General features: G+C 44.6%; 1 protein-coding gene across 2 annotated transcripts; it reads right to left on the bottom strand.

The window, feature by feature from the left end:
- Nucleotides 1-1419: 1419 nt before the first annotated feature.
- VGLL2 (vestigial like family member 2) lies at nt 1420-9230 on the bottom strand. 2 transcript variants are annotated; one of them, XM_027848537.1, is made up of 4 exons: nt 9150-9230; nt 5931-6237; nt 2665-3210; nt 1420-1460 (listed from the first exon to the last, which is right to left on the bottom strand). In XM_027848537.1, the coding sequence occupies exons 1-4, from the start codon at nt 9228-9230 to the stop codon at nt 1420-1422; spliced, it is 975 nt and encodes a 324-aa protein (XP_027704338.1). The 2 variants fall into 2 exon arrangements, with proteins under 2 accessions (XP_027704338.1, XP_027704339.1); XM_027848538.1 differs by lacking the exon at nt 2665-3210.
- Nucleotides 9231-10925: the final 1695 nt, after the last annotated feature.

Here is a 10925-nt window from a genome sequence, read left to right as displayed (position 1 = left end):
ACTTATCCTTTCTGAGCCTCAATTACTTCATTTGTAAAATGAGAGAAAGGATACTTTACTAACCCACTTCTCAGAGCTATTGTAAAGTGGCAATGAGATAAGATTTACAAAACTTCTGAATGAGCATTGTTAATTAAAATGTACAGTACAAATGCAAATTATTATTGTCAGCATATAAATATTTTTCTATAAACTAAATCTTTTATCATAAATGGGTTGGGCATTTTTATTCCACCAGAAACAATGATAGGGAGTGTATTTCTTTTATGAAGCAACACAATGAAGATATAATAAACAGATATCTTTAATGTATGTTTCATCCTCCTTACTACCCCAACTCCTGTTTTGTCACCTCACCCCCTGAAACATCTAAAGTGACAGAATGAGAAAAACACAGCTACGACAAAGAAGTATTAAAAGAAACTGAGATTAATTGTCCATAGTGCACTCCCTGGACATTTCCCTTCCTTGTGGTGCTTCCCAGTTGTTCACCATGAATTTTGTCAAGGTTTGGGATTTTTTGTTGTGTGTGTTTTCCCTTGGGGGGCAAAATTTGTGACACAAGGGGCAGAGAAGAGGAGAAGAGTTTCATGTTTCATCATAAAATGTTTCTTGTAAAAAAAAATAGATATATCCAATACAATTGTTGTGCCAATAGCTGCGAAGTGCCACCTCAGTTGTTGTATTTCTGGAGTTTGAACAGTTGTTCCTACAACAGCTGCATTTTAGTAAGCCTAGGGCAGGTGGCCCCAGATAAGCCACTTGCCATTCATAGTCAGGATGAGCCATCTTGCCCAGTGTTCATAGTCCGAAGGAAAGTCTGTGTGGTTTTGTTTTGGTTTTGTTTTTGTTTTGTTTTGTTTGTTTGTTGTTGTTGTTGTTGGGGATTGGAGACAGAGGAGTGAGAAGTAAATTGGGAGCAGGAATGAAGGTGTGGCAGGGAGTGATGACTTTGTTTTTACTCCTTCAATGCAAAATATAAATCCATTTTAAAATCTGAATATTTTGAAGTCTGTAGTGTTACCCTCACACTGCACAAGAGAATCCACATGAACAGAAAACAGGTTCACACCACAAAAGTTCACCTCCTGTGATTTCATATCACCACATTAAAAAAAAAAAATGTTCACTCAGCTACCAAATCTGACCACATATATTTCTAGTGAATCAGCCAAAACGTTGTTAAATCAAGTTGAGGGTCTTTGGACATGATCTTTGGGCAGAAGGAATTTCTTTTGAAGGAAGTCTTTAAGGATATGTTTGCATTTGTTTTTTTCCTGATACAGCAAGTAGTTTGATGTCTTTGCCTTTCCCCCTGTTCTCATCCCTGAAGTGAGGGGCATGGATGCTGAGCCTGGTGAGCTGGTCTGAAGGGAAAGGAAAGGGAAAACTCAGGACCTTTTGGGTCATCAGATCAGATCAGCTCAGGAGGGATCCACCACAGAAGGAAAAACGGCGAGCTGCAAACCAAGATCAGAAGCTGTTACAAACCAACTCGATTTCAGCTCTGAAAGTCACCAATTGTACTAGGCAGAGACCTACAAGGAAGGAGAAGGTGGAGGGCAGTCTAAAACCAGTATAGATCCTTGCTTTTGTCCTGAGGCTGCAAACCTGAGAACAGAGAGAAAACAAAACAAAAGAGAGAGAGAGAAGGGGGGAAGAAAGGCACAAGATATTTAAGGACAGAGAAAGATAAACACCACTGTTTTACTTGTGAGAGTCAAAGAACTGAGCTAAAGGGTTGAATAAAAGTAAAAAGCAAAGCATAGAGAAATATCAAATCTAAACCTGGGGTGGGGGGGAGGGTTTGGGGGGGGAGTGCGGAAGGCAAAAACAATGACTGAGTTAAATGTGTTAATAATACTTATAACATTTCATATAACTAAAAATACATTTGTCACTATTACCTTAAAAGAGATCTTATTGAATGTACTTTTCAAGTGAAACTCGTAAAGAGTAACCCTAACATCAAATTCTAAAGTCATATTCTTTGGTATCTTTAAAATAGCCCAGTTACTTTTTTTGTATTAAAATGGCTGAACAACTAATGACAAGTGACATGACACCCAAACACTCTACATGACATGTAGAGTGTTCTACACTGGGAATGCCATGCTTGATCTTTGTTTCTTTGTCCGGCAATGCTATTTCTAAAATTCTTTTGTGTGGCGTTGAAAATAATCGATCCCACTGCAACCCACCCCCATCCCCCCAAGCTGGCACAAGTCACAGGGGGAGGGGAACTCAGACACATATGGGATAGTGGGAAAAGCACTACACTTAGAGTCAGGAATCCTGGAGTCCAATCTCAGCTCTGAAATTTACTAAGTTTATCACTTTAGTTAGACAAGTTATTTAACCATAACCTCAGGTTTCTTATCTGCAAAATGAAGGGGTTCAACTAGATGATCTGTAAATTCTCTTCCAGTTATAATCTTATGGAATCCTCCAATTAAAATAAGGATCATATCAAAGTAGGGTAGGGACCTTTTTCCATTTTGGACTGAAAGTAACTCTGCTGGTAAGGAAAATAAACTATTTTGAATGAGAAGATTTTCATTCATTACATAATGGAACCTGAGAATAAGCCTGACCTCGGTTCATTCAGGTCACTCTGGGGAAAGGAGAAACAGATGGGAAAAGAAGAGCCCCCCAGTACTTTACCTGAGTCCACATTGAGGCCCAGGCTTTGTCCCATGTCTCCTGCAGGGCTGGGGAAGGGCCCCCCTGGTGTGGTCCATGCTGAGCCTGCTGACTCGCTTTTGCCCAGTTCGCATGGTGGGCTGACCGGCGTGGGCACTGAGGCTGGTGTGAGGCGGTGCTGCCTGACTGAGGCTGGGGGCATCAGCAGTGAACTGTAGCGGGGGTCGAAGTGGGGGCCATAGACTTCATGCATGGAGGCAGGTCGGGGGAAGGCGGTGCCCTGGGCCCCAATTGGCCCTCCCAGGGAGTAAGGATGGTGAGGGTGTGGGTGCGGGTGGTGATGATGGTGATGATGATGATGGTGCGCATGGTGCCAGGGTTCGGCTGCCCCTTGGTGAAGGTGGCTGTGCAGAGAGGCTGGGGAATAGGGGTCTGCTGCAGCAAAGGGGAGGTCACTGTGGGCTGTAGCCAACGGACTGCTCAGTGAGGAAGCTGTAACTGCTGGCTGGTACGTGCTGTTCCAGAAAGAAGGGGGAAAACTGCGCTGGTTCATCGGGAAGGAACCATCTATAGAAAAGACATGGGATAGGAGGACAGACGACAGAGGAAAGAAAGACAGCAGCCACCTCATGAGACCAACTTCTCTATCATCATCATCATCATCATCAAAATGACAGCAAGTAGCTTCAACCTATCTGGGCCTCAGTTACTCATTTGGAAATGATGGGTTTGGATTAGACATCATCTCTAAGGTCCCCCTTCAGTTCTAAGCTCCTATGCTCCTCAATAACTTTTCAAGGGGAATTTTTTTTCCATTAGGCTAAAGACTTCTCCAAGAACTAAAAAGAGTTGGGGATCACCCTGGTACTCCTGCCACCACTGAGCCACCCTCCTTCTAGCCTATGCCTAGTACTGAGGCACAACAGTAGGGCTGTGTAGGAGAGAGATGGAAAAAGTAGGAAGAAATTTTATATCTTTCTCTGGGGCCTCAGTTTCCTTATCTGTAAAATGGAGGTGGACTTGAGGACTTTTAAGGTCTCATCCACTCCTAAATTCCATTGTTTCTTTCCAGGAGCACAAGTACTGCGGATATCACTCCTCTGACAGTCGTACTAAACTTTTCCCAAAGGGGACATTCCTCCTGTGAGTCTTATGCCTCCTATTGCATGGATTCCGCCCCTGAAGGAGACTGCTAGGAAAGAACCTTCAGTCATTCTATTTTGCCTGGGTAGTAGGTGTCACAAATGCAGGCAGCAAATGTGTAGGTGTGTTAGTGTTTGTGTGTGTTGGAGGCGGGGGATGATGGTCCCACTGGCTCCCTGGAAAGCTAAATAGCAGTGGGCACTCTGAGGAAGTCCTACCCAACTTTAAGAAACAAGAATTTCCCAGAAGGCTACCCCGGTCCTGGAGGAAAGAAGCTTTCGATGGGTGTCTGAGCTCTCCACTTCTGCTGAGTCCCAGGGTGGCTGACCTAACTGCCCCCAGGCATCTTCACAATAAACGCTTCCTATAAAGTGAAGGATTTGTCTTCACAAGCATGATCTCTTACTTAGCCAACCACACTCTTCCCCTCTCCTTTCCTTTTCCACCCCACTCACTTCCAGTTTAGCTGCCTTAGCTCTGCCAGTGAACTGCCAGGTGATTCCAAATCAGACTGCCAAGAATCCCTACTTTTGGGATTTGGGACCTTTCGGTTCTTCTCTTCCTTTCAAAAAGCTGGCTTTCAAATAATGCCTTTGAAGAAGCCCCACAACATTGAAAGGAGAGCAGAGTTTTCGGGTTGTTTGTTTGTTTGTTTTTCAGGAAGGGAAAAGAAGAAAAAATTTCCTCTTCTCCTTAGGAGTTTGTAGGTGTCCGCATTTTCCAAGCCCTCATTATTACCATTTAATTACCCAGACTCTCACTAAAACCCCCTAGTAATATTAGCTCTCATCTACCTTACGTACAAACATTAGCTCATTTAATCATCATGGTGGTCTTGTGAAGTGATGGGTATTAATATCAAACCAAATAGCAGAAAAACTTGCCCACAGTCATGAAGTTAAGTGCAGGAAGTGGGAACCCAAGGCATATGGTCCCTCCCCTTGCATGGTATATCACAAACAGTGAATGCCTTTATGCTTAGACCAGTGGAAAATTAAAAGAATTTCGGGTACTTAAGATTAGAGCAATTGAATGGTGCTGTTTATTAGTATTAGTATTATTTGGGTAGAGGCAGCAGTGGTGTAGTGTATATAGATCTAGCTTCAGAACTGGGAAGACCTGGTTTCAAGTCTCATCTCTAATCCACCCTTGCTGTATGACTGCTATAACATCTGATGAAGATGCCAACCTGTTTTGATAGAGGACATTTCTTCATTAGGAAACTCCATCAAAGAAATCACAGGTCTAAGTCAACTCTCCCTATTTTGGTAGAATGATGTGTGAAATCACAGTTCGCTCTCTTAAAAAGAAAAGAAGCCTGGGGTAGTAGAAAAAAAGTAAAATTTCCATCCTTTCTTAACTCTCCCTCCCTCCCCCCTTTTCTGTTCCTAAATTCATAATTCCAGAATTCATTCATATGGGAAATTCTTGACTTAGCAAGAAAGTTTCTCAGCCTTACTCTTCCCTTGACTAATTAGTTACAAATTTGCTTGCCAAATAAAAATCATTTAGCCTAGCAGGGATTCTGGTGGGAGAAGGGATGAGGTGAGCCCCTAGCAGGAATTACTGATGGTAGAGGTGCAGAAAGCTTGGGAACCTTTGATATTTGCACAACATCTGAGGTCACCACAAGCTGAGAACAATGTCTGGTGATGAGACCTAATGTTCTAGGACTTTAAGGAGAATGATTACTGAAGTGGGATCTATGACAAAAAGAGCACCTGTTTGTATTTTTCGGATATACCTGTTAAACTCGACTTTGTAAAACAGGTCTCTCTTTTCTAATTGTGTAAGTCCACTGAGGTCAGTTATTGTGTCTTATTCGTCTTTGTAGGCTCCCTGAGAGCATGGACTAGTTTTATTGTTTGTCTTTATATCTTCAGGGCCCCTCATAATGGTTAACACACAGTAGACTTTAATAAATGCTTTTTCATTAATTTCCAGCCAACCTCCCTCCACAAGGCCTTGCATATATATGCCTTCCTTTCTCCCATTCATTCTCCTCTTCCCTTCTCCTTCCCGAATTTTTTGAGAATTTCTTATCCTTTAAACGTAGAGTCCACTCTTTTGAGTGGAAAGAAGGACAAGGAGACACTGTCTCCTATCCCGCCCTCTTCCCAACAGAGAAATCCCCATTTGCTCACCCCTCCAGGACCCAGAACTTCTTGGAGTTTTGCTGCTGGCGCAACCGGGCGAGTAGCTACTAGGCTGGCTCAGGGCCCTGCTGAAATGCTCGTCCACCACGGAGCTGATATCTCCTTGGAAATACGTAAACAAGACGCAGCGCGAGTTGATGTACTCTGCCTCCGGGGGGCGCTCCTTCTCTGGGCTGCAGTCTTCCTCTTTGATACTGGCCGTAGTGTTGCTGGAGAAGGATGAGCTCCCGCTGCTGGTGCTCGCATTGCTGCTGCTCTCCGGGGCTTCTTGCATTTTCGAGTAAAAGGCTAGTTTCTGCCAGGTGGGATGGGGGTAGGGGTGGGAGTGGAGTGAATGGGAGAAAAGAAAAAGTCAACCCTAATCTCGAGGGCAGTTTGGTGTGAGGCCGCAGGACCTTAATCCAGCCTGTACCTTCTCCACCCAGCCTCGGATCTCCAAAATGCGCAATTTAGGTATCCCCATGTTAAGTATGTGTGTGTGTATACACGCGCGAGTATTTGTTGTATGTAGTAATGGGTAGATGGACAGCACAGATTAGATCCTGCCAAGGATTACCTTTCCCAAATTGCTAACAGGTAACTGCGAAGTCACCTTCCCAACATTGGTAGTCAGTGGCTAAACGCGGAAGGGATTCCTACTGCCGTCATTGTCCCAAAGGCTCTTTCCTCCCTGTCCACTCGCCAAAGTACCGAACAATATTTTGAACAAAATCTGGGCTAGCTAAAGTTCTCAGATGGGTGCATCCATAAATCTCCGCTCCTTGGAACCAATCATACGGAAACCTATGACTGCACTTTTTGGGACACCCGGGAGAGGCGACAGGGTCAACCTAAATAGGGCCTGGACAAACCTGGATTCATATTAGGGCTTGATGGAACATAAAGAGAAGCTAACCCTCCCCAAGACTTACGGCAGAGGAAACAAACTCAAAGAAGTTGTAGGACATTGGATATAGTCGGCAGCAGAAAGTTTGTCTACAGTTTTATTTAGGAATGAGCAAATCATATTTGTGGGAAATGAAGAAGAAAGATCACCGCCACGAGGAAGTAGATCATTTCAATAAATAGCTTGTGGTTACTTCGGTTGCTTGTCATCGTCTTATTTAAAGGCAGTACTGTCTTTCTATGGCTTGTAACGTCGGGGGTAAAAGCCGGGCGTTTTCCTGAGCATTTACAAACGCTAAAAACCCTTCTATCATCATTAAGTCAAATCTGCAAAGGAGGAGAAAGATCTCTTCCTTCAAAATTAATGTGTGTTCCCCTACAACTATCGAAATTGCTTCAGATTGTTCAAGAGAAAGTTGGATTTTTTTTTTCCCGTCAGCTTGTAGTTGACTGATAATGACACCGTTGTATCGCTAAGAACTTTAAAAAATGAATTTCATTCATTGTTGTCCTTAATGAATCAATGAAAAAAGAATTCAACCCAAGTGAAACAACAGATTCCACGAGAAACTGAGAAGCCTAACAGATAGGAAACTATTCCCACCTCTCCTCACGCTACTTTCCCTCTGGCTGGCTGGAAAGCAGCTCATTTCAAAGACCTTAGCAGGAATAATTCGCCATTTACAAATATCACCACTTCCTAAGTGCCATTTCTTCCCTTGGCTTAAAAGGACTGCTTTCTAAAACTAGTGTCTGACGGAAACAGAACTGCGAAGTTGGAGGGGTAAAAATAAAATAAGAATGGAATAAAGGCAAAGAAAACCCCAAGTTTCCAGTCCCCCAATTCATTTCCTATACTGAATTAAGGCTTTCTGACCAAGCAAATGAGCGAAAGATTTGAAATGGGGAGTGGGACTGATCAAAATGCTCTTCAGCGGGAAACCAAGTCTTTCTCTTTGTACTTCGAATGGTTTGGGGAGTCTTCACTACGTATTTATTGTTTCATTTCCTGCTTTGAAAATTCATGCTTAGGTTGCTGGACCGGGGTGGGGAAAAGAGAAAAAGGGAAAGTGTACTTTTTGACAGGCCTGTTAGAAAGATTGCTTTCAGGTCTCGCCACCCCCAACCCCAAAGGAGTTTACAAAATCGAGGTTAAACGGACCCGATAAAAAGAATAGCGGTTTGTGAGATGCAAGGATTGTCTCCATTTCGGTAAATGAGAATTAGGCAAAGAGGGAATGTCTTAATTTCTCTCTTTTGCGGGAAACCAAACAAAACATAGAAAACTGCATACGCACCCCCATTAATAAAATCAAAATTAGAAACTTTGTATTTTATTCGATGCTATTTGTAACGAATTCCCACCGTGGAAACACTGTTTAGGGCTGCAGCACCATAAACCACAAAATCCGAGAATTGGAAGGGACCTCAGCAGACATCTAGTCCAACCGTACACCAAAGGCACCCTGATTATATCGCATAATAGCATTCACAAATTTGACGTAAACTGAATTTACACCGAGGGAAATTAAAATTACGAGCTCATTCTTTTGAATATAATGGGAATATAATCCTGTTACGGCGCGCGCGAGATTTAAGTTTTCTTTTTAAAAAATCACCTCACATATTTCAGACTAAAACTTAATAGCAACCGAGGACAAGATCTCCGCGAAAACAAGAAAGGGAGAAAACCAAAAAGACTTTTAAACCTAGTCTAATTTAGCATCACTATCACGTGGCTGTGAACCGGGCTGTGAAGAAACAAACAACACAATAACCCCAAACCCAAGAGGGGATTAGCAACCCAATTGAAACCTTCCAGCAGAAGCAAAGGAACAAGCAAAAAGGCTTTGCTTAATATGATAGCAGAAGAGTTGTCCTACTTGGCAGCCCCTGCTTCTGGAAGGCGTTTGCTAATTGCTCAGACATCGGAGACCACGATTAAAGATGACCCAGGCTCACTGTTCGGGAGCAAGGAGTGGTGCGACTCCTTGGGAATTCTCAGAAGAGCCACGGAACCTAGGATACAAATGGCGTCCGTGTCAGAAGGTCAGAAATCCCATTCATCGCCAGCCCAAGCGCCGGGTCTAGTCTCTGGCTGTTTGCTGGTTGCGCGTGGACGATGCTTGCCCACGAGCGCCTACGCTGACATGGAATGCGGGAAGCAGAGAACCGCGCGCAGGAGAGGGAATTGGAGACTTCAAGTGCGGGTCACTTTGCTCTGACAGTTCCAGGAATGCCCCAATCCTTGCCTTGAGTTGCTTCACAATTTCACGGGTGCCCACCCCTCCCTCCCTCTGATCCCAGGAGAAGCATACCTACCTGATGATAGGGAGTATAAGCTGCTGCAAAATAAGGCTGCGGAGGACCATAGACTTGGTACATAACATCCAGACAGCTCATGGCTAACCGCAGCGGGAAATTAATTTTTTCGATCATCAACTCCTGTCCAGACAAGCGAAGTGATGCTGCCTGGGGCGGTGCCTGGCGCTAGAAACCTTATTCATTGGCGGCGGGTGCGGGGGGTGGTGGCAGCACGTTCTTAACTCTTCTTTGGCTCGCTCCCTCACCTGCAATAACAAGTCCAGTAACTGAGCTTCGGGAGAGCAACTCCCAGGTTTCAGCCAGGGGGAATTTAAACCCCAAGCGCCGCGCAGTGACGCCACTCTAGGGGCTCCGAAGTGGGAGGTGGAGGTTATGGAAGGTGGGCGGGGAGCTAGGGGCCAATGGGGAGGGACGCCTGGCTCGGGCGTAAGCTCGCTCTACAACTCCCTGGGGCTCCCCGGCAGCCCTCCAGAGGCTGCAGGGAGCACTGACTTCGCCACTTGGGGGCAGCCAGGCCGGGGTGCGTTGGTTTTGGGGGCACCAGGTGCAGGGAAGCAGTTGGGGTTCGGAGTCCTCAGAACGCAAAAGGGAGTTCTCAGCCGGAAAGGAAAGGGGTGGGGGAGGCGGGGTTGGAGAAGGGAAAGGATTCGGTGAGAGCGGCACGGAAAGAGGGAGACAGGAGGGAGAGGGGACGCTTGCTTCATGTTTGGAGTGGGGAAAGCAATTGGGAGGCAAGGAGTGTTCTTCCTAGTTAGGTCCTAAGATGTGCTCAGGGGAGGCCTCGAGCAGCCCCGGACTTTCTGGAAACTGGTCCTGGAGAAAGGCATTTAGCCGAAGGAGAGTCTGGAAGAATCCCGGTTCTTTCAGATAATACTCTCGAGTCGTTCCGGTGATGGAGAAAGCAAGTCTCTGCCGCAGAATTGCAGTGGATCGCAAATATTTTTCCTTTTTAAAAATATTCCTCCTTCACATTCCTTTTTGTCCATTTTCCTTTCTTCCAGTCTCTCATCCCGACCCCCTCAGAGCACAAATGACTAACTCACTATTCTCCTGATCTGTCTTGCTGAGCAGCTTTCTAGGAGTTTGGGAGAAATGTATATCCAAGTTCTTACCATACACATCCTTCAAGGTACACGCTGCCCCGTGGGGATTTTAGAGATCCTCCATTTGGGAGGGATTTTATATTATTTTTATCTTTTAAAGGTTATTGACACGTTTGGCTCAAAGAACGACTCCTGGGAAGTAGCTTCAGTGGCAAATCAGAAATACCGAATTTAGTGGATAGAAAGATGGTATTGGGTATAGGGGGGGAAAAAGAGGTTTTCAGTTGCACCCTCTTAACAAGAGTGGAAGTGTGGGGGAGATAGGACAGCTGCAATTTCTTCTCTGTGTATCTTAAGCAAAAGAAGACACAGATGATATTTCCTGCCAACTGTGAAAGCACTTACAAAGCAATAAAGATTAAAAAAAAAATCCAACCTTATCTGCCTCTTTCTGATATGCCCAAGGCTCTAGACTTTGACATGAGACTCTCTTTTCTCCTATATCACCTTTTTGTCCCTTGTCCTTCTCCTTAAAGTTTCTAAGTCACTGAAAGCAGAGCTTCCCTTTATTTTAACCAATTTCAGAAAAATCTCAATCATACTTGAACTATGGGCTACCTATCTAAGCCTGGGGCAAGGTAGAAGGGTGAGAAAGGGGTAGGGGTTGGAGTGCCAGGCAGTGTCTAGGTAGGCAAGGGTTGTGTTGAAACAGGTGTCTGAGCTTAACAGC

The sequence above is a fragment of the Vombatus ursinus genome, unplaced genomic scaffold, assembly GCF_900497805.2.
Source record: "Vombatus ursinus unplaced genomic scaffold, bare-nosed wombat genome assembly UNPS02006779.1, whole genome shotgun sequence".
Taxonomy (NCBI): Eukaryota; Metazoa; Chordata; class Mammalia; order Diprotodontia; family Vombatidae; genus Vombatus; species Vombatus ursinus.
This window is presented reverse-complemented; position numbering and strand designations above follow the sequence as displayed.

Bases quoted from the DNA above. Each gene is read 5' to 3' on its own strand.
- VGLL2 (XM_027848537.1), bottom strand. From the start codon at position 9,230: ATGAGCTGTCTGGATGTTATGTACCAAGTCTATGGTCCTCCGCAGCCT. The intron at 3,211-5,930 runs GTGAGCAAATGG...TCTTTTCTATAG, and splicing joins AAGTTCTGGGTCCTGGAGGG to ATGGTTCCTTCCCGATGAAC. The intron at 1,461-2,664 runs GTAAAGTACTGG...CTTGGTTTGCAG, and splicing joins GGGCCTCAATGTGGACTCAG to CTCGCCGTTTTTCCTTCTGT.